The sequence below is a fragment of the Mya arenaria genome, chromosome 16 (genome assembly GCF_026914265.1).
Source record: "Mya arenaria isolate MELC-2E11 chromosome 16, ASM2691426v1".
Classification (NCBI taxonomy): domain Eukaryota; kingdom Metazoa; phylum Mollusca; class Bivalvia; order Myida; family Myidae; genus Mya; species Mya arenaria.
The window spans coordinates 33,143,874-33,168,539 of NC_069137.1; the positions used below are offsets into that span (position 1 = coordinate 33,143,874).

Below are 24,666 nucleotides of genomic sequence, written 5' to 3' on the forward strand. Positions count from 1 at the left end.
GCTCTGCATAGCGTTGGAGGGAGCGTGGTTAAACTATGAAAGGCACTGTATATACCACTTGTTACTCTGCATTGTATTAGAGGGAGCGTGGTTAAACTATGAAAGGCACTGTATATACCACTTGTTACTCTGCACAGCGTTAGAGGGAGCGTGGTTAAACTATGAAAGGCACTGTATATACCACTTGGTGCTCTGCATAGCGTTAGAGAGAGCGTGGTTAAACTATGAAAGGCACTGTATATACCACTTGTTACTCTGCATAGCGTTAGAGGGAGCGTGGTTAAGCTATGAAAGGCACTGTATATACCACTTGTTACTCTGCATAGCGTTAGAGGGAGCGTGGTTAAACTATGAAAGGCACTGTATATACCACTTGTTACTCTGCATAGCGTTAGAGGGAGCGTTAAACTATGAAAGTCACTGCATATACCACTTGTTACTCTGCATAGCGTTAGAGGGAGCGTGGTTAAGCTATAAAAGACACTGCATATACCACTTGGTGCTCTGCATAGCGTTAGAGGGAGCGTGGTTAAACTATGAAAGACACTGCATATACCACTTGGTGATCTGCATAGCGTTAGAGGGAGCGTGGTTAAGCTATAAAAGACACTGCATATACCACTTGGTGATCTGCATAGCGTTAGAGGGAGCGTGGTTAAGCTATAAAAGACACTGCATATACCACTTGGTGCTCTGCATAGCGTTAGAGGGAGCGTGGTTAAGCTATAAAAGACACTGCATATACCACTTGGTGCTCTGCATAGCGTTAGAGGGAGCGTGGTTAAGCTATAAAAGACACTGCATATACCACTTGGTACTCTGCATAGCGTTAGAGGGAGCGTGGTTAAGCTATAAAAGACACTGCATATACCACTTGGTACTCTGTACAGGGTTAGAGGAAGCATGGCTAAACTATGAAAGTCACTGCATATACCACGGGCTGCTATAAAAAGGCATCGATGGAGTAAAGTTTTGCTTTTAATAAGCACATAATTAACCACGAGTTACTATCAACAGGTAACGACGGAGCAAGAATTTGCTAACAGATACTGTCTAGACCATGGTTGTGCAATACATACGATTAACACAACATGTGACTAGACCATATGACGTTAATATAAAAACACAGTCTTGAACAATGAACATTTTCAGGTCACATTCATGTAAATAACGTTTTGGATTTATCTTATTTCATATTTCCACAAGTGCACTCCCTCCTCATACATATCACGTGACCATTCACATGACGTTATAGATTATCTTATAGTATCTTACCACAAGTACATTCCCTCCTCTCGCAGCTCACATAACCTATCACTTGATGATGTAGATGAGCACACGTGGTGCTTTGGCAGTCAGAAGCATCATTACACGGTTCAGCAGTCACGTGAGCTGTAAGGTAAGTTTAAACAAAAGATGTAAGGTCAGACAATTGGTGAATTATGATACCACAATTGGAGCATGCTTTTCTCTGACGGGATCAGCTGGCCATGTTTGACGTCGCACGTTACAATTGCACAACTGTATAAGGCAACATTTCACAATTGGTGGAGGTTAGTTTAAACAATAGGGGACAGTTACACAAATTGGGTGGTAAGATAACACGAATATCTGAAGATAAGCCAACATATATAGATGAGGTCAGTTAACACAGTTGAGAAGATTACACAAACGGGGTAGGTCTGATTACACAATAAGGAAAGGTAAGTATACACAATTGGGGGAGGTATGTTTAAACAGTTGGGGTGGAAGGATTACTCGAACGGGGCGGTAGGATAACCCAATATGGCATGATAAGACAATTTGGGGAGATAAGTTAACACTATTGTGGAGGTAAGCTTAAAAAATGGGACATGTAAGATTGCAGTATTTGGGGAGGTATATTTACACAATTAAGGGGGACATGTTATACAATCTGGGTTGGTGAGAATACACAATATGGGAAAGTAACATTGCACAATTTGGGAGGTAAATTTCATAACTGAAAGATTAGTTTACACAATACGACTGATAAGATTACACAAACTAGGGAGATGGATTGACAAGGTTAGTGTAACTAATAAAGGGAATACAGATTAAGGAATACACAATATGGGAAGGTAAAATTACACAATTTGTGTGGGGAGGGTCTTAATTTACTCAAGTGGGTGAGGAAACATTCCATAATCTTGAAGGCAAGTTTACGCATTTGGGGATTTACGTTTTCCATTAAGTAAGAGTTAAGCTAACATGAATTCAGGATGAGGAGGAGGGGAGGGGGTAAGCTAACACAGTTGAGATAGTTACAACATAACGTAAGCTAAAACAATTATAGGAGGTACGTTTTTTCAATTAGGGGTGGTTATTTTTCACAATTTGGGGAAGTTCGTTTACACAATTGCGGTTGGTGAACTTGTCACACAACGGTGTTGGTACGAACACACTTAGGGGCGGTAAGTTCACACGATAAAGAAAGGTATGTCTACTTAACCTACGGTAGTTCGTATTCAAGACTGGGGAGGTAAGCTTTCACAATTGCGGAGGTATGTTTATACAATTTTGTGGGGTTAGATAACACAGTTAAGGGGAGGTAAGATTTATTAATTGAATAAGGAAATTCTCACAAATAAGGAATAAGCTGATGGTTAGTTTTCACAATCAGAATGGTTACTATGAGTAAATAAGAAAGATAAGTTCATTTTAGTAAAGAAGATTAAGAAAACTCTAATTTAAGTACATCACTCTAGGAAGTCAATTGATGAAATAAATATTCCCTTGTTTTCCCGATTTTTGTCATCCTTTCAACAACAAAATACATGAATCTGCCAATCTTACAGCGTTCAACTAACATTGATAAAAGCAAAATCATATCTTCAATCGTTTATTTGGGGTCAGAGCATTTAATTTGTAGTTGTTGTTATTCAGTTTTGAATAATTTGCTCGCTTCGCTCCATTTTGTTTTGCGAGATGTGATGTAACTATTAGTTCGTCCCCAGGCGATTTTGCGCCTGAGTTGTTTCGCTTAGGTCAGTACATGTTTTAGGCTCTGCCCACGGATTAATACGACTATTAAGCACGAATCCTGATTCCACAATTTATCCAAAAAGAATCGCAGAAAACAATATGATTTAGAAATAATTTATAATACAATATCTACGTCACAACAACGAGCAATCGGAACACATCGGCATTTTTTCCAATCGAAATCAAGATCGGATGTATGCCGTAGAATGAGTAGAAGTACTTTATAAAGTGAATAATATATTGATATTAACCTGTATTGCAATGTTTAACATGTATTTTGTATTACTAATTTCAAGTTTATTCCCAGTTAAGTGTATTACTGCATAGATAATTAATTTTCTTGTATTAAAATCATAATGTTTAACTGCTAAATTGAAATTACTACGCGGTCTACTTTCAGATTAGTTAAATGTAAAGATATCTGACAATGTAAGCTTTCCTTATACATGATGGAAAATGGCAGAGCTGCTCCGATTGCAACAAAATGGTCATCTTATTTTTTATTAATATTTCACCGGCTTGTATAACTCCCACACTCTCTGACCTTATTTAAATATTCTTCTTAGAGTTCAGTTGCCAACAATACATAAGAGAGTAGTAAGATGCATCGCTATTGAAACTAACAATTATCTGTACGGTATCTCACCAGAATATGTTTAAGACATGTAAATGTGAAACATACAACTACGTGTGTTTTTTTGTCAATATGTTTATAAAGTATTACTATTTTTCATATTCAGTTCAAATTCTTACACACAGTGAGGATATGTAGGGACTGACCCAATCATAGAACAACCATGTTTTTGTACTCTACTGTTTCTTATAAGGTCAGCAAATTCTAGTAGACAGAATGATGCTTATAACTTTGCTGTTTAAATGTTTATTATTATTATCTTTAAAATTATACTTTTGAAATAACTAACTATTTTAAAGTGGTATGTCAACTAGAGGAACCGTGCGCGTGTGGATTTGCCGTACAGCATGGACAACTAGTTGATTATATACATCGAATATAAATTGTGTTAGTCTGACATTAGAGGTGTACATATTTAATTTAATAATATTATTATTTTTCTATATGAATCGCGATATAATTGATGAACTACGAAAACATAAAACCACCAATTTTGAACTACCTTGTATTAAGAATAGTCCGTATATTACACACAAGATAGCGTTAGACATCTGCATCGTGCAAATGTTCTTACGTTCTGTCTGAAATAGAGTACAACAGAAGCAGACTAAGGTTGAGAAAGATAAAACGAAATAGGTCGATGCTGTACTGTCGCCTTTATCTTTAACTAAGACAATACGACACTTGTTGTTATAAATCCCCTCCGACGACAAACTGTTATGAATTTAACAAATTTTGAGGAAATTTAATATTGTTAAGAGTGGGAACTCTTTCTCATTGCCGAAGGTTCAATTTTCCACCCTTCTTTATTTTGGCACCTTTCTCACTTGTTCTTTAGTTTTAATCCGGATCGGACGTGTGTTTTTGTTGATATACTGGGGCCATATGTGAGTTGGGAATACAGAGTTCTGACTGTCGCGTCTCAGCTTTATTTCAGTTGTACATGTTAACATTATTATATTACGTAATAATTTCACTTCGATACCATCTTGTTTACCGATGCTTTATTGAACTTTATAGTCTGTTGTAACAAATGTTACCATGGCAAATAAAGGTAATTGTTGTTGTTGTTGCTGTTGTTGTTGTTGTTGTTGATGTTTATTGTGTTACTTTTTCACACCTGGGTTGCTTCTGAATGTCTGATGCACTGTCTTTTAAGGGACTGTACACCAGATTGGCACCAAAAAGGTTTTTCTGTAACGAATCTTAGGACAATTTTCTAATAGAATGTGTTACGCTTTGATATCATAATTGTAAAAAATGTACCAAAATGTAAAAAAAATGTGTCGGAGACCGGGTTCGAACCCGTGTCGCAAAAATTGCTGTCGAGCGTCGTATCCACAAAGCTATGCAGGCTTACTTTAATTGGGTGACATAATTAAGCTATACACCTTCCTCGGTAATATCACGTGATAACACCGACTAGCCAATCACGCATAAGGAATGAATTCTACCTGGTAGACAAACCCAGTAATGATTTTAATGAAGAGATACGAAATAACTGCTAAACTTAAACAAATTGTAAACTGTGTGGTACTTCAGTTAGCAAGTTTTAATGCATTGTACACATCGATGCCAAGTTTATGTCATATGTCAGTTTTCGAAAATTTTCTTTTTCTTCGGTATTTTATCATACGGAGTACAGCCCCTTTGATTGATGACAAGGGTTACATGGCATGTGACAGTACGCATTCTCTACAAGTACATGTAAAAGAAAATCCACATCTTATTTACTATTACTACAGGGAATACTGACATACATAGTGATATACCGGATAATAATAAGAACTAATGGAGCAGACGGTGCTAATACTACTACTGATCTACTAATAATAACACTTAAACTATGAGTTCAAGAATAACCGCGGAAGACAAAAACCAGAGGCATCACTAAAATGTAAATGAGCATATTATACATACTTACCAAATAATGAAACATTTTTGACAACAAAATTAAGGCAGTTAGCGATGAATATTGTGAATGGTTATGCTCTAAGAAGAAGCAACTTTATGCATCGCATTTATGCTTGTATTATTATGCCTTGAGTCATTTTATTGTGTATTTAACATTTATAAGTTTATAATATTGTATAAACGACCTTGTACCCTCATTTTTAACTGAAGGAAGAAACGAAAACACGTTACGCATGTCACTACCATTAAGAAATTTTCACAAAATATTGAGAGAAGGATTGTTGGGGAATATAAGTATCTATCATGTGTTTCCGGTACGGATAGAAAAATCCGACCCGAGGGCACGTTCGTAAGCCGGTTACGAGGCTTGCCGAGTTACCGGCCACGCAGCGTGCCCTCGGGTCGGATTTTTCTATCCGTCGGATATTTTTTCTTGCATATCTTAATTTATCAATTTGTGGAAAAAATGACGTAAAACGAACTTTTATCACATGCTTACCCTTGTTTTCCGTGTAATATACCCATTACGAATATTTTTATCTTACACATGTGTAAGATAACATATCAGACATTTCTATTGGCTAGACTAATCACACGCGACCTAGATATCCCTCCGCATTGTTTGTAAACAAAATGGTTTAAACGCCAACAAATACTAACCTCAATAATGAAGCGGAAGGACTTCCGGGAGACAAATGGCTTACGAATCATAGTGCCAGAAAGCATCTTGTTCGAAAACTTTCTGATAACAATGTTCCGCCAACCAGATAATGCAGATTACTAGTCACAGAAATATCCAGTCAGTCAACAAATACAGCCACATTAGTGACAAACAACACGATAATATTTCAAACATCTCCATCTTAACAGGCAATATGCGACCAATGCCATAAAATTTGCTTGCCAGTTTAATCAGCTGTCGGTTACCAAAACACAAATACGAATTCCGCAGCACAGGTTTCTCATCACACGTACGTCCCAAGACGGTAAGAACAGCTTGTTCTCTGGAAACATTCTTGATGGAACTTTTTCAGCATCAACATCCATGCAGTGCAGAGTAAGGCTTCGTCGTAATCATCTGCATGTTGTGAAAATCCATGTCCACTAAGAAAACGCTTTAAAGTCATCGTAGAAAGCGACAGCGAATAACTTTTAAATCCGTGCACACAGTAAACCTTGACAGACGATGTAGGTCACATAAACCGCGTAAAAGCATGTACTCTCAGTGTGACGTCATCAAGTTGTGTACTTATTGTGTTTTAATGGTTAAAATTGTTCGTTATTCATGTTGTTCGATATTTTACTACACATGTTTATACTTGTGACTTGTTCAGCGCTTTATCAGAATAAAAACTTGATAACTGCTAGCTGTTTTTTTCATTTTCATTTGGAACTATTTATATGGCGCATCGTTGACATTCCACTTAGTGTACTTTGGCTGTCAAACAATGGGTTTAGAAAGTGGAACGTGGAACTAAATTGGTAATAAAAACACCGTTTTAAGCATGTGATAAAAAAGATCTGACACTCGTTGTCATTTTATACAAGATTTTTATTAAACTCGTCCATGAAAGTTGTTAGTAAGCTCGCCAGAGGCTCGCTTACTAACAAATTTCCTGAACTCGTTTAATAAAATCTTGTATTAAATGACAACTCGTGTCACATCCTATATGTGTACAATTACACACCAAAAAGTGCCAGCGACGTTGTTTACTGACGTCATAGAGCGCAGTAATTTTAAATAACTAAAATAGCGTTTTTTACGATTATTTAGTTTTAATTTTAATTAAAAGTCTTGCAAACATTTATATTTGATTGCGCTTTATTGAAATGGCATAATATATTTTTCATAAGCCATACAATAAAAGAAATAAGAAATGGCGCGTTGTTGCACGTGACTCATCTTACATGGGGTATGTAAGATGGGGTTTTCCAGCACTTGTCACATGACCGGAAACACACGTCCGATATGCAAGAAAAATGAAAAACTTGCATTATAACATGAAATAAAATCAAACAGGCATATTGTGCTTCAGTTTAGTAATCTACTTTCATAGCAAAATGTTTTGGTTATCAACAGTATTGCTAGATTCATTTCCAATGCTATGAAGTTTTGAGAGGACAAATTAATATATTGAATGATTCATAATTTTACTTGATTAAAATAAACAGTAACGATAATCTCATTGTCTCACTAATAAATATAGATAAAATACATAATGTATTTATGAATTAAACCGAATTAAAACTTTAGCGAATAATGATAATAGATTATTACAACCTTTAATATTTTAGAATATCTTTTTGTAATATAATATCAAATCGAAAGAATTACCGAATATTCGAATTTAAATAGCGATTGTGTCCTTGAATGGAGTTATACTGAATGTATTATGTACTGCAATAGTCTAGTGTTGTATACCACTATGGCAATTCCATAAGAACGTATGTCAGACGCCATACTGTAAACATATATGTGCAGATCAGTCACCAGGAGCAAAGAGAAAGATAATAATAATCGAAGAAAGATAGAAGATTGAAAAAAAACAACATACAAGTAAAACCATCAAGTAAAAGTGAACTGAGATGCCCGCTAGTATTTACTTGAATTCTGGAAATCGAATACTTATCGATCGGTTAGTAACATATTATGTATCTGAGTGGAGAAGAATAACAGTACGTTCTAGCAGAAAAATGCTTGCATATCTTAAGAAAGAAACTGTTGTAGAATTAATAAATATACATCTAATTGAAATATTAACATAGCAGACTATTGTCTAAGGGAAGCAACTAGTAGGTTAGACCTAAACTAATTTTAAGCATGGTCTCCCATTGCCATCTTATAATCAGATCGAACAGAACGATGTAAAATAAACGTCAAAGTGGTGTAAAAGATACACTGGGTTATGACAAAAATACCAATAATTGACAAAAACATTAAGCACAAGACATTAACCGTTATAAGTTACACTACACTGGTTAGTAACTTACTAACCAGTGTAGTGTAACTTATAACGGTTAATGTCTTGTGCTTAATGATTTTGTCAATTACTACGTTTTCTGTCTGCCAGTCCCTTACCGCTTGTCTCCATGACTTCTTAAGTTAGCTGAAGAGCCTTAAATCAAGAGGCTGGATACGCATGTTCAAAAAGACAGTACAACTCAATTCCACCCTGCAGACAAATATATGACGCCTTCATTGTACTAAGTTAGTAAGTATGATCATTTCACTTTACAAGGTAATCACTAATCAAGCCATCTCTATTAGAAACTGCTTCTCAACCAGTATATAAATATTGGACAGTTCAGCTGCGTTTCTTCTTGGCTAAAAATGAGAATTTCAGAAAGTAAATCATTCTCTGTTGTATTTAGTAAAGACTACAGGGCACAATAAATGCTACCCTAAGATAATTAGGGAAATTAATGGTGTTTCATAACCTCGTATTACCTCCCTTAAAAGAAACTAAAACAATTGCTCTTAGAAGAAAATATTTAAAGAAATACTATTTTGTAAAGCCGACAGTATTTAAATATATCCAGTTAATAAATTCAACTAAAGAACGGAACTTATAAAACTTTGTATCTTTGTTAAAGAATCTCTTAAAATAAGATCAAACTTACTAAATGTCAATACTTAATTTCATTTATAAACCATGTTCACCTTCTCATTTATTATTTATTGTCTTTTTTCTTTTTTCTTTTTTTCTACATATTTGTTTGTTATAATGTGTATTTATTATTGTTTATTATCATTGCCCATACACGTTGACAAATTGTATTATAATATGTATGTGTTGTGACGATGTACTATGTACAAGTCAATAAACTGTCTGTCTGTCTGTCTGTTATACTTTTTTGTATAAAATATTGAATATTTTTATTATTCAGATTTTCATTTAATTGTAGATAGTTTTTTATTGTTTTATTTGTATGATATACTTTTGTGATATTCTAAAAGTTGATTCTCGTTTAACTGTAGACAGATTTAGGAGGAAGAACATATATTAATATATCCCCCAGATTGTTTTCGGATTGAATTTTGTAGTTCTATTAAGAGAACATAATTCAAATTCGTATCAAAAGCAATATTTAAATCTTCAACTGACATCATTTAAGCCTTAAAAGATTGAAACAGGACAATTTTAAGTCGACTTTGTCACGTTCATACCTACGTTTTCTGATTGCCAGTCCCTTACTGCTTGTCTCCATGACTTCTTAAGTGAGCTGAAGAGCCTTAAGTCAAGGGGCTGGAGGACATGGGACGCGTGTTCAAAAAGACAGTACAACTCAATTCCACCATGCAGACAAATATCTGACGCTTTCATTGTAATATGATTAACATGACCGTCAATTAACAGTAACAACGGTTTCTTGACGTGTCGCTGTTCAATTGCTGGAATAAAGACATTCTCGAGCCAATTGCAAAAGACTGCCGATTCTATCCAACCTGACTCTGATCGACCCAAAGCCGCTTCTTCGAAGCCTTCAAGAGGATTGTAGGAAAATCGATATCCTGGAAAAATGATCATTGGTGGTACATAATGCCCTGTTGCACTACATGCAGCCATTACTGTTAGCTGAGTCTTATCGGAGTTCCCATAATGGTATACTACCGGTGCCCCTTTGAATCCAATAACCTGGCTTCCTTTCATACAAAGACTTACACCAATTTCATCTGCATTGTATATTCGTGATGGATCAGACAAAAGCTCCGTATCAACTAGCTCTTAAAGAAGCCTGATACCCACTCCTTACCGGGCTTGTTACCATAGAAGTGACTTGCAAAACCTTCTTTCTGAAAATCTGAAGAAAGAACTCGAAAAAGCAATAGTGTCGGAAACTGCTTCTTAACCAGTATAGACATTGCCTTATTGGACAGTTCAGTTACGTTTCTCCTTGGATTAAAATGAGAATTTCTGAAAATAAATCTTTCTCTGTTGAATTATGTAAGGACTACAGGACACAATGAATGCTTCTCTGTGATAATCCGGAAAATTATCGTTTTTTTTTATAATCTCGTATTACTTCCCTTTATAAAACTCAAATAAATGTTTTACTATTTTTATAAGATATTGAATATTTTTCTTATATAGATTACCATTCAATTGTAGATATATTTTATTGTAAATTTTACTGAAATATTTTTGTTATATTTATATAAAGTTATTTCCTTTCACACTAGACTGATTGACGAACAGGGCATATAATTATGTCTCCCCGATTGTATCGGATTGAATTTTGTAGTTCTCTAGTTAGAACATAATCTCAAACTGATAACATTTATGCCTTAAAAGAATAAACCATCACAGATTTTACGCACCAAAGGTATGCGTGTGTAACATAATTCCAGAAGAGACGTCTTTGGAATTGTGTCCAAGATCTAACATTTAATATGGACCAAAACCGGCAGTTGAGTCGACATGACCCACCCAGACCACACACCCTCCAAAAAAAGTAAAAAAAACAACAACCCACAACATTATTTGGAATATGATCAACTATCACAAAACCCTAAATATCGACCAAAAATTCCAAAGAAAAAACAAACAAACCCAAACTCTAATATTCCCATAGACGCTGAATGTTACATGAAATCCTCGTACTGACGATCGTGTTTTTGTAAAGCTTGTAACTTAATTAACAAATTGTCTCCAAACAATAGCATTCCTCTCAGAACATATTAAGGTTTCAGAAATTGTTCAATAATAATAATAATAATAATAATAATAATAATAATAATAATTATTATTATTATTATAATTATAATAATAATGGTAAAAATGATAGAAATATTAATAAAAACCCTGACTACTACTACAATAATAATAATAAGAATAATAATAATAATAATAATAATAATAATAATAATAATAATAATAATAAAAATAATAATAAAAATAATAATAATTATAATTATAATGATAATAAGAACAATGATAATACTAAATAATAATAATAATAATAATAATAATAATAATAATAATAATAATAATAATAATAATAAATGATAATTGACACCAGTTGGTACAGTTTGCCAAAATAATTGTGGGTTGACGGATTTTTTTACGATTTTTGATATGGCAAATCCGTTACGTACAAATTGTTTGATACGAAACGTGGGTAGTTATTCCGATCGGGATTCCGGGTTAAAGCATATTGTGTCTATAAAATATCATAAAAACAAGACATATTACCAGATAATGTTATTTTATATACTGTATGTTCCGTTCACAAAAAAACAAAAACAAATACCAAACGAAAAAAATATGAGTTTAACGGGTTTGGCTTCATTTCATTCTTTCAAAATATATCGATATATACATGAACGGCAACTGCAAGGGTTAGTTCGCAATTAAACAACAATCGGAACATTTCGCCCATGGCCGTGTTGTTACGATAGTATTTACGAAGTATATCTCGAAGCTTGTCGGAGGTGACCAAGTTATTACAATTGGGTCGAGTTTTTCCCGCTTGGCATAATTGTTGTCTGTGTCAGCTAACTTTCGTTTTATTGGAAAGGTAAATAATGTTTATCTTACACATGTGTAAGATAACATATCAGACATTTCTATTGGCTAGACTAATCACACGCGACCTAGATATCCCTCCGCATTGTTTGTAAACAAAATGGTTTAAACGCCAACAAATACTAACCTCAATAATGAAGCGGAAGGACTTCCGGGAGACAAATGGCTTACGAATCATAGTGCCAGAAAGCATCTTGTTCGAAAACTTTCTGATAACAATGTTCCGCCAACCAGATAATGCAGATTACTAGTCACAGAAATATCCAGTCAGTCAACAAATACAGCCACATTAGTGACAAACAACACGATAATATTTCAAACATCTCCATCTTAACAGGCAATATGCGACCAATGCCATAAAATTTGCTTGCCAGTTTAATCAGCTGTCGGTTACCAAAACACAAATACGAATTCCGCAGCACAGGTTTCTCATCACACGTACGTCCCAAGACGGTAAGAACAGCTTGTTCTCTGGAAACATTCTTGATGGAACTTTTTCAACATCAATATCCATGCAGTGCAGAGTAAGGCTTCGTCGTAATCATCTGCATGTTGTGAAAATCCATGTCCACTAAGAAAACGCTTTAAAGTCATCGTAGAAAGCGACAGCGAATAACTTTTAAATCCGTGCACACAGTAAACCTTGACAGACGATGTAGGTCACATAAACCGCGTAAAAGCATGTACTCTCAGTGTGACGTCATCAAGTTGTGTACTTATTGTGTTTTAATGGTTAAAATTGTTCGTTATTCATGTTGTTCGATATTTTACTACACATGTTTATACTTGTGACTTGTTCAGCGCTTTATCAGAATAAAAACTTGATAACTGCTAGCTGTTTTTTTCATTTTCATTTGGAACTATTTATATGGCGCATCGTTGACATTCCACTTAGTGTACTTTGGCTGTCAAACAATGGGTTTAGAAAGTGGAACGTGGAACTAAATTGGTAATAAAAACACCGTTTTAAGCATGTGATAAAAAAGATCTGACACTCGTTGTCATTTTATACAAGATTTTTATTAAACTCGTCCATGAAAGTTGTTAGTAAGCTCGCCAGAGGCTCGCTTACTAACAAATTTCCTGAACTCGTTTAATAAAATCTTGTATTAAATGACAACTCGTGTCACATCCTATATGTGTACAATTACACACCAAAAAGTGCCAGCGACGTTGTTTATTGACGTCATAGAGCGCAGTAATTTTAAATAACTAAAATAGCGTTTTTTACGATTATTTAGTTTTAATTTTAATTAAAAGTCTTGCAAACATTTATATTTGATTGCGCTTTATTGAAATGGCATAATATATTTTTCATAAGCCATACAATAAAAGAAATAAGAAATGGCGCGTTGTTGCACGTGACTCATCTTACATGGGGTATGTAAGATGGGGTTTTCCAGCACTTGTCACATGACCGGAAACACACGTCCGATATGCAAGAAAAATGAAAAACTTGCATTATAACATGAAATAAAATCAAACAGGCATATTGTGCTTCAGTTTAGTTATCTACTTTCATAGCAAAATGTTTTGGTTATCAACAGTATTGCTAGATTCATTTCCAATGCTATGAAGTTTTGAGAGGACAAATTAATATATTGAATGATTCATAATTTTACTTGATTAAAATAAACAGTAACGATAATCTCATTGTCTCACTAATAAATATAGATAAAATACATAATGTATTTATGAATTAAACCGAATTAAAACTTTAGCGAATAATGATAATAGATTATTACAACCTTTAATATTTTAGAATATCTTTTTGTAATATAATATCAAATCGAAAGAATTACCGAATATTCGAATTTAAATAGCGATTGTGTCCTTGAATGGAGTTATACTGAATGTATTATGTACTGCAATAGTCTAGTGTTGTATACCACTATGGCAATTCCATAAGAACTTATGTCAGACGCCATACTGTAAACATATATGTGCAGATCAGTCACCAGGAGCAAAGAGAAAGATAATAATAATCGAAGAAAGATAGAAGATTGAAAAAAAACAACATACAAGTAAAACCATCAAGTAAAAGTGAACTGAGATGCCCGCTAGTATTTACTTGAATTCTGGAAATCGAATACTTATCGATCGGTTAGTAACATATTATGTATCTGAGTGGAGAAGAATAACAGTACGTTCTAGCAGAAAAATGCTTGCATATCTTAAGAAAGAAACTGTTGTAGAATTAATAAATATACATCTAATTGAAATATTAACATAGCAGACTATTGTCTAAGGGAAGCAACTAGTAGGTTAGACCTAAACTAATTTTAAGCATGGTCTCCCATTGCCATCTTATAATCAGATCGAACAGAACGATGTAAAATAAACGTCAAAGTGGTGTAAAAGATACACTGGGTTATGACAAAAATACCAATAATTGACAAAAACATTAAGCACAAGACATTAACCGTTATAAGTTACACTACACTGGTTAGTAACTTACTAACCAGTGTAGTGTAACTTATAACGGTTAATGTCTTGTGCTTAATGATTTTGTCAATTACTACGTTTTCTGTCTGCCAGTCCCTTACCGCTTGTCTCCATGACTTCTTAAGTTAGCTGAAGAGCCTTAAATCAAGAGGCTGGATACGCATGTTCAAAAAGACAGTACAACTCAATTCCACCCTGCAGACAAATATATGACGCCTTCATTGTACTAAGTTAGTAAGTATGATCATTTCACTTTACAAGGTAATCACTAATCAAGCCATCTCTATTAGAAACTGCTTCTCAACCAGTATATAAATATTGGACAGTTCAGCTGCGTTTCTTCTTGGCTAAAAATGAGAATTTCAGAAAGTAAATCATTCTCTGTTGTATTTAGTAAAGACTACAGGGCACAAAAAATGCTACCCTAAGATAATTAGGGAAAATAATGGTGTTTCATAACCTCGTATTACCTCCCTTAAAAGAAACTAAAACAATTGCTCTTAGAAGAAAATATTTAAAGAAATACTATTTTGTAAAGCCGACAGTATTTAAATATATCCAGTTAATAAATTCAACTAAAGAACGGAACTTATAAAACTTTGTATCTTTGTTAAAGAATCTCTTAAAATAAGATCAAACTTACTAAATGTCAATACTTAATTTCATTTATAAACCATGTTCACCTTCTCATTTATTATTTATTGTCTTTTTTCTTTTTTCTTTTTTTCTACATATTTGTTTGTTATAATGTGTATTTATTATTGTTTATTATCATTGCCCATACACGTTGACAAATTGTATTATAATATGTATGTGTTGTGACGATGTACTATGTGCAAGTCAATAAACTGTCTGTCTGTCTGTCTGTTATACTTTTTGTATAAAATATTGAATATTTTTATTATTCAGATTTTCATTTAATTGTAGATAGTTTTTTATTGTTTTATTTGTATGATATACTTTTGTGATATTCTAAAAGTTGATTCTCGTTTAACTGTAGACAGATTTAGGAGGAAGAACATATATTAATATATCCCCCAGATTGTTTTCGGATTGAATTTTGTAGTTCTATTAAGAGAACATAATTCAAATTCGTATCAAAAGCAATATTTAAATCTTCAACTGACATCATTTAAGCCTTAAAAGATTGAAACAGGACAATTTTAAGTCGACTTTGTCACGTTCATACCTACGTTTTCTGACTGCCAGTCCCTTACTGCTTGTCTCCATGACTTCTTAAGTGAGCTGAAGAGCCTTAAGTCAAGGGGCTGGAGGACATGGGACGCGTGTTCAAAAAGACAGTACAACTCAATTCCACCCTGCAGACAAATATCTGACGCTTTCATTGTAATATGATTAACATGACCGTCAATTAACAGTAACAACGGTTTCTTGACGTGTCGCTGTTCAATTGCTGGAATAAAGACATTCTCGAGCCAATTGCAAAAGACTGCCGATTCTATCCAACCTGACTCTGATCGACCCAAAGCCGCTTCTTCGAAGCCTTCAAGAGGATTGTAGGAAAATCGATATCCTGGAAAAATGATCATTGGTGGTACATAATGCCCTGTTGCACTACATGCAGCCATTACTGTTAGCTGAGTCTTATCGGAGTTCCCATAATGGTATACTACCGGTGCCCCTTTGAATCCAATAACCTGGCTTCCTTTCATACAAAGACTTACACCAATTTCATCTGCATTGTATATTCGTGATGGATCAGACAAAAGCTCCGTATCAACTAGCTCTTAAAGAAGCCTGATACCCACTCCTTACCGGGCTTGTTACCATAGAAGTGACTTGCAAAACCTTCTTTCTGAAAATCTGAAGAAAGAACTCGAAAAAGCAATAGTGTCGGAAACTGCTTCTTAACCAGTATAGACATTGCCTTATTGGACAGTTCAGTTACGTTTCTCCTTGGATAAAAATGAGAATTTCTGAAAATTAATCTTTCTCTGTTGAATTATGTAAGGACTACAGGACACAATGAATGCTTCTCTGTGATAATCCGGAAAATTATCGTTTTTTTATAATCTCGTATTACTTCCCTTTATAAAACTCAAATAAATGTTTTACTATTTTTATAAGATATCGAATATTTTTCTTATATAGATTACCATTCAATTGTAGATATATTTTATTGTAAATTTTACTGAAATATTTTTGTTATATTTATATAAATGTTTTCCTTTCACACTAGACTGATTGACGAACAGGGCATATAATTATGTCTCCCCGATTGTATCGGATTGAATTTTGTAGTTCTCTAGTTAGAACATAATCTCAAACTGATAACATTTATGCCTTAAAAGAATAAACCATCACAGATTTTACGCACCAAAGGTATGCGTGTGTAACATAATTCCAGAAGAGACGTCTTTGGAATTGTGTCCAAGATCTAACATTTAATATGGACCAAAACCGGCAGTTGAGTCGACATGACCCACCCAGACCACACACCCTCCAAAAAAAGTAAAAAAACAACAACCCACAACATTATTTGGAATATGATCAACTATCACAAAACCCTAAATATCGACCAAAAATTCCAAAGAAAAAACAAACAAACCCAAACTCTAATATTCCCATAGACGCTGAATGTTACATGAAATCCTCGTACTGACGATCGTGTTTTTGTAAAGCTTGTAACTTAATTAACAAATTGTCTCCAAACAATAGCATTCCTCTCAGAACATATTAAGGTTTCAGAAATTGTTCAATAATAATAATAATAATAATAATAATAATAATAATAATAATAATAATAATAATTATTATTATTATTATAATTATAATAATAATGGTAATAATGATAGAAATATTAATAAAAACCCTGACTACTACTACAATAATAATAATAATAATAATAATAATAATAATAATAATAATAATAATAATAATAAAAATAATAATAAAAATAATAATAATTATAATTATAATGATAATAAGAACAATGATAATACTAAATAATAATAATAATAATAATAATAATAATAATAATAATAATAATAATAATAATAATAATTATAATAATAAATGATAATTGACACCAGTTGGTACAGTTTGCCAAAATAATTGTGGGTTGACGGATTTTTTTACGATTTTTGATATGGCAAATCCGTTACGTACAAATTGTTTGATACGAAACGTGGGTAGTTATTCCGATCGGGATTCCGGGTTAAAGCATATTGTGTCTATAAAATATCATAAAAACAAGACATATTACCAGATAATGTTATTTTATATACTGTATGTTCCGTTCACAAAAAACAAAAACAAATACCAAACGAAAAAAATATGAGTTTAACGGGTTTGGCTTCATTTCATTCTTTCAAAATATATCGATATATACATGAACGGCAACTGCAAGGGTTAGTTCGCAATTAAACAACAATCGGAACATTTCGCCCATGGCCGAGTTGTTACGATAGTATTTACGAAGTATATCTCAAAGCTTGTCGGAGGTGACCAAGTTATTACAATTGGATCGAGTTTTTCCCGCTTGGCATAATTGTTGTCTGTGTCAGCTAACTTTCGTTTTATTGGAAAGGTAAATAATGTGTTTTAAAGCATTAAATGCTTGATTTGTGCAAAATAGCTTTTCACTTCCATGGTAAAATATGAATATAAACCTGCATTATCCATTTCAATTGTAAAATACTTCACTTAATACAATTTCAATATTTTTAAAACACCCCCGTTTTTTCCATATCCGTTTAGACGTTAGGGACTGGAAGAATTTCTTATAACACGTCTTTTATTTTAGACTACTGTATACTGTATACGAACTTGTTTCAATCTTATCAAATTAAACTGCCGAAATTGAAAATTCTGACAAAAGGTCTTTCTGTATCAGGTATACTGTACTGCAGAAGATGTTAGACGAATACGTTTATTCTAGATTTAAAAAAATGCGGTATTTTTTAGTACAGACTAAAAAACATACTGTACTAAACACGTTACAACAATAATCCAGAAAATGTATACAAATTACGATGAATTATAGGCAATCTATTACTTCCCTTTATAAAAAATTAAACAAGATATATACTAATTTAATAAGATATTGATATTTTTGATAATTCATATTTAATTTATTTATATTTTTAACATATCACTTGAAGTTTAAAAATATATTTTTTTAATATATAAACACTGAACTTCAAAAACTGTTTAACGACGTACACTGCGCTATTTATATTAGGCTCTATTGGCGATAATTAAATTATCCCAAAGTATTTTGCAGTTCTCCTATAGAGCAATACTTCTTAAAGAAAACAAATATAGTGCAATAACTTCATAAAATTCAAAATTGAAAAGTTGAAAACGTTTTTAAAATTTCATTTATGTTATCCTAAACAGTTCCATTTATACAGTAACTAAATAATTCTTAGCTTCAGCGTTAAGTTCGCAGAATATTCGACGACAAAGTACTTGAAGTCATAAAATTTTATGTCAAGAATGGCGTACTGTAGCCAGTTCACGGACGATTTTTTTTAACGTGTGATGTTACGAGATGAAAGTAAATAACTCTGAATGGCAAACATTTCCTTTTTATTGTATGCCTTAAAGGGTTATAACAGGACATGTTTGTGTCGCATCTAATTGCCGGTACGCAAGCGTATCGGAAATGTATTCGTTTCATTTTTGTCCCAGGAGAGTAAACTTGTTTCAATCTTATCAAATAAAACTGCTGATATTGAACATTCTGTCAAATGAAACATGCGCGCAGGTAGTCTTAAGACCGCAAAATCTAAAGAACTACTTCTTTTCATGTCGTTTTAACCCATTTTTGTCTCAATGTTCTCTATGTTTAGCAGAATGACGACTAAATCATAAAAATGAATTAGTTGTATTGCGGTCAGAGTATTAGTTCTTGCTTGTTCGGCTATTTCCGCGCTGTATTTCTATATCCCGGCGTTTTATTTTTAGCAGAATATAACTATTTTTAGATCTTTATATTTATCAGATTAATGTTGGTCAAAATAATGGAGGCTCTTGTGGGAAGGTAACATACTGATATTCACTCAAGATGTTCTAGAAATTATCACCGACCGCAAGTGTCCCATCGCCTGCAGGGTTTGTAATTATAACCTGGTGTGACCCAGAAGAACGCTTATTTGTAATGGTGTATTTTTGACATCACTTTTATGAGATAAGAACAAAAATATGATTGTCTGAAAGTCAAAATAGTTGTATCTCAGATTTCACGTTGCTAATGCTTCAAATACTATGACTTACCTGCTATACAATAACAAAATAATATTCTTTCTATGATTTTTAGGCGTACTGTATACTTTTCTAATAGGATGTTTTCATTTTTTTGCGTAATAGCTTCGTTCCGGTGTATTCTTGGCATAGTTTTGGATATAAGCTAGGCTTCCAATTTATTCTAACACATATGCATTCATAACAGCACTAGTATTATTTTTACACAGATACTAACATAACACATAATTAATAAATAACATTTTTTCATCAATAAAAGTTCTAAAAGCACAATCATGTTCCTATTCTTAGAACAGACAAGGTCCGATAATCTAAAAATAGTTTCGACTACATTAACTGACCACATGTTTGTCCTCACCGCGGGAAAACGACCATCTGATAAGCTCTGCATTTTGAAAGGAATTACTTCAAAGGTTGCTCGTAAAAATAAAATCATTTTCCTTAAACAATTAAAATTTGTATGTTTATAAAACTTCCTTTACGTATGATATCTAATCAAAGCACCGAAAAACCTTGAGAAGCGATTAAAAGGCATGCATTGTAACTTTAAATAAAGAAAATGATTTTCCTTAAACAAAACGTGTATGTTCATATAAGGAAATGATATATATGATGTAATGTATTTTTCTATCGTATGAAAACTAATCAAAGCAACGAAAAATCTTTTGACACGACCGAAAGGGGCATGCATTGTAACATTAAAGACGTCACATGTATTACGTCCCTTTATTAAATTTTAAACAAATTTTACACTAAATAGAATAAATATTGATTTTTGTTATCACACATAATTCATTTAATTATATGATCAACATATCACTTGAAGTTTAATGATATAATTTATATATTTATAAAAATTTAACTCCGGTGTCACATTAACTACGTACACATTACCATGTATTAATGACTCTACTGGCGATAATTATATTATCCCATTGAATTTTGCAGTTCTCCTAGCGAGAGCAACACAAAATTAGCTAAAGCGAAATTTAGAACACATTTAAAGGTTACATTTCTTTCATCCTAAACAGTTCCAATTATAACTGAGTAATTGTTAATTTTGAGCGTTAAGTTCCCAGTATATTCGACGACACACCACCAAAAGTCATAATAATGTTACGAATGGCGTAAGCCAGTTCACATGTTTTCGTGTGATGTTACGAGTTGAAATTTATTTCGAGATATTCCTTAATAACAAGCATTTCCTTATTTATTTTATGCCTTAATAGGTTTAACAGGGCTTGTATAAAGCGCATCTAATTGTATACAAGCGTATCTTAAATGTCTTCGTTTCATGTTTGTCCATGCCCTACGCTTTTATAAACAAACCACAACAAGCAGGTACACATTAAAACAAAACAAACAATATTTATTTTAAAAAAAAAATGATTTTAAATAATGTTACAAACACTTACGATATTTTATGTATCATTTTTAATACCTGTTGACTGTTCTACTAGTACACTTCTGTGCGCATGTAATGGTTTCAACTTTAAGTAGAATTGCAGTGTCATGCATACTGGAGATACCGCATTTACTACAAGCTATGTCGATTTACTCAAGATTCCGCGCCTTAAAGATAATTATTGGTTGTAAAGCGTGTGTAAATAGCAAAGTAAACACATTATCTTGAGGTAGCTGTGTCTGAGTAAATCGGAATAGCAAAGCAAACACAGTGCGGTATGTTACATTTCGAATTAGAAAACACTTTATCCTGAGGTTGCGATGTCATACCATATTTTCTTAGAAAAGTAATCATATTATCTTGAGGATGTGGCGACCCAGCAAATCGACTTAAACATATCATATTAAGGGTGCGGTGTCTTTGGAAATCGACTTGGCAAATTCTCATTATCTTGTTTTTTCTTCATTTAAATAGCCTGTTATTATTTTATGTTATTGTAAATCCGTATAAAAACGTTTACAAGAATATAACTGTTTTTATTTGTGGACAAAAGAATTCTATGGGAGTATTGTCCAAGACCAGTATGAGTCTGTTTTTTGGATGAAATGTAGTCTATAAATTGATGTTAATGTTTTCCAATTTTTCATTTTAAAGTATTATAACGTGCGAGACCAACAAGGCCAATATATCCCTTCAGAGAAAATCATTCTCAACTCTGAAGGGGTCGTCTGGTCTTTATATATATAGTATATTTGCCATTCACAGGGTAACCTGGATATACCAATTTGCATATATTCAAGTACATCAACGTACTACGAGCGCACTTGCGCCTTCGGCGTAATGTTACATTATTTCCCCCTCAGAGAAGATTCGTCCGAGTCTTGGCCTGTAATGAGTAATATTTATGCGAACAGTCAAGTCCGGTCCGGCAGTTGTCTTCATCCCACCGCTGCCACCATTTATAACGTGCGAGGCCAACAAGGCCAACAGGTCCCTTAAGAGAAAAGTATGCTCAACTTTGAAGGGGTCGACTTGTTCTTAAATATAGTATATTCTCCATCCACGCGGAGACCTGGATTTGCCAATTTGCATATAATAATAAACAAGTACATCAACGTTCTACGAACGCACTTCCGCATACAGCGGAACGTTACAGTATAATGTACATCTATTTGAGGCTCGAACATGACGTTCCTGTTAAGACAATTAAGGCAATGTTAGTAATTCCAATTAATGTTTTAGTTATACGGACTTGAGTCGAGTAAACCAGAAGCTAATGATTGAAATAAAAAACTTAAGGACAGATGTTCAATTAAGATTAAAAATTATATAAATGCTACTAATGTAACGTGCCGGCTGTATGTTTAATCGCTGTCATAGAGAGCTTAAATATATGGATAGCTCTTATTATCAACCAAATAATCAGGGTTCAAAGATTACTTATTGGTTTATATCAAGTTCAATCCCTTTAATAGTGAATGGCCTTCTCTTACGAGAGCTTATCTATGCGATGCAAAATACCTGAACCTTTGTCAGCACATAGATCGCAATGCCCTGTGGCCAACGCCGATGCCAGGTATGAGGCTTACTGGAGTTTTCTAGCCACCAGCTCCGATCATCAAACTAGATCGCAAAGCTCAATGTATCTGGTTACTTGAACTGGAACGCTTGATTACTCTATAAGTTTCTGGTGCATTTTTATCCCACAGATCGCAATGCTCTATGTTCAATACTAAACAACCAGAAGGTGAAGAATAGACGATTTCCGGTTTTCTGCTTGATGTCACCTCGACGGCGGTCAAACACAGAAGGATTACTTCAGCTGAGCGTCGCGCTTATATATTCCCCGGGCGGACGAGTTTTTTTTTTATTAATATGTGTAAAACTGGTAAATTCTCTTTGCGAAATGTTTTAGGGAGACAACTTTATTTTTATTGATATTCTTTATGAAAACAAATCCCGTTTAATAAATAATATTTAACATGATTTCTTAAATCAGTATTGTTGGAAATAAAATATTTGTATAGAATAATTAAGTCTGATATATATATATAAAAAAAACTTTGGAAAACACCGCCAGACATTTAACTTTGTAACGCAAATGGCCAATTTATAATAAAGGGTGGTAATCGTGCAAATATGCGGTAACGCTACGCTATGAAACTCCAGAACAGTTACGCCATAGTTCGCCTTTTATACTGCGTTAAAGAAACATGAAACACACAACGAAACTTAATTTATATCAGTTTCAGACTTGAAGAAGTAATATGAACAACACGGTGCAGCCTAAAAGTGTATTTAAAGCAAAATGTTGACTTTGATTTGGCTGTGTTAATACAAAGTCAAACATTTAAAAAAAGTGATGGTGATATGTGTATGTGCATAAGAGGTTCCTTGCGATTGCTCCAATATGAGTTACAATCCTCGATTGTGTAGCAAATCGCATTCAATGATAATTGACTGTTCTGTCTCCTCGTCCACGATAGGCCCTGGAAGGCCACGAATGCCTGCCCATTTCCGTTTCGACTAAGCCCGATTGAATTATAACTGCATAACGGATGCGCCATGTCTTGAAAAGAAAATCGTAGCAGCACCCTGTCAGTTTAAAACAGCGGTCATTTAACAAAAAAAATGCCTTTTATTTCCAAACAAAAAATGCGACAGGAGATATGATAGGGAATAACAAAACAAACTTTCAACTATTAACTTCTTAAGCTAAGATCCACTGTATGAGGACTACAAAACCAAGATTATATACAGACACATATCAAGATCGATGTACAACAGCAACAGCAAGTTAAATACATCATTACAAAGAAAGAAGTACTTGTAATATTAGCTATATATATATATATATATATATATATATATATATATATATATATATATATATATATATATATATATATATATAAATATATTTGCCTTAAAATAAAATTTGTTAAGTTATAATTTTTCCAACGTACATTTGTAATAATATAATATTTGTAAGTAGAAAACCAGCTGAATGAGCAGTCAAAACGCGCTAGTGTTTTCCTAGAGAGTAAATGTTATAAGACAGATGTGCAATCGAAAATCAACTACAAGGAGTGTGAAAATGTGAACTTATTAATGCTAAAAAAACACTACATTAATTTAAATATTTTGTAAATATGAAAGGTTAAAGAACAAACGTTTACACAGTTGGTATCATACGTTAATCACATTAAAGGAAAGTAATATCATGTATGTTTGGAGGATAAACTGTCTTGCCAGTCAAAACGCGCTAGGTTTCATTTAAACCGTCTCCGTGGCCTAGTGGTTAGGACTCCGTTTAAGGACGGGGGCGGGCTCGTGGGTTCAATCCCTGGCCGCTTCATACCGAAAGACGTTAAAATGTGGTACAAGTAGCTACCTTGCCTGACACTAGGTTTAAAAGGTAGTGCTTGGAAAAGTGGTGTACTCAGTACTGGTTTAACCCAGGAAAGTTGTTCCCCGTGTATTGGTGCTTTACACCGAGCTCGTCAAAG

The 24,666-nt window shown here is 33.5% G+C and overlaps 1 protein-coding gene across 1 annotated transcript in view; it reads right to left on the bottom strand.

The window, feature by feature from the left end:
- LOC128221566 (serine-rich adhesin for platelets-like) overlaps window positions 1–24,666 on the bottom strand; it is a 62,054-nt gene that overhangs the window by 30,154 nt on the left and 7,234 nt on the right. The window contains exons 3-4 of the mRNA XM_052930171.1: window positions 4,140–4,218; window positions 1,276–1,392 (exon numbers count right to left, since the gene is read on the bottom strand). Of these exons, the coding sequence (XP_052786131.1) occupies window positions 1,276–1,392; window positions 4,140–4,218 (196 nt within the window). The remainder of the gene's footprint in view (window positions 1–1,275; window positions 1,393–4,139; window positions 4,219–24,666) is intronic.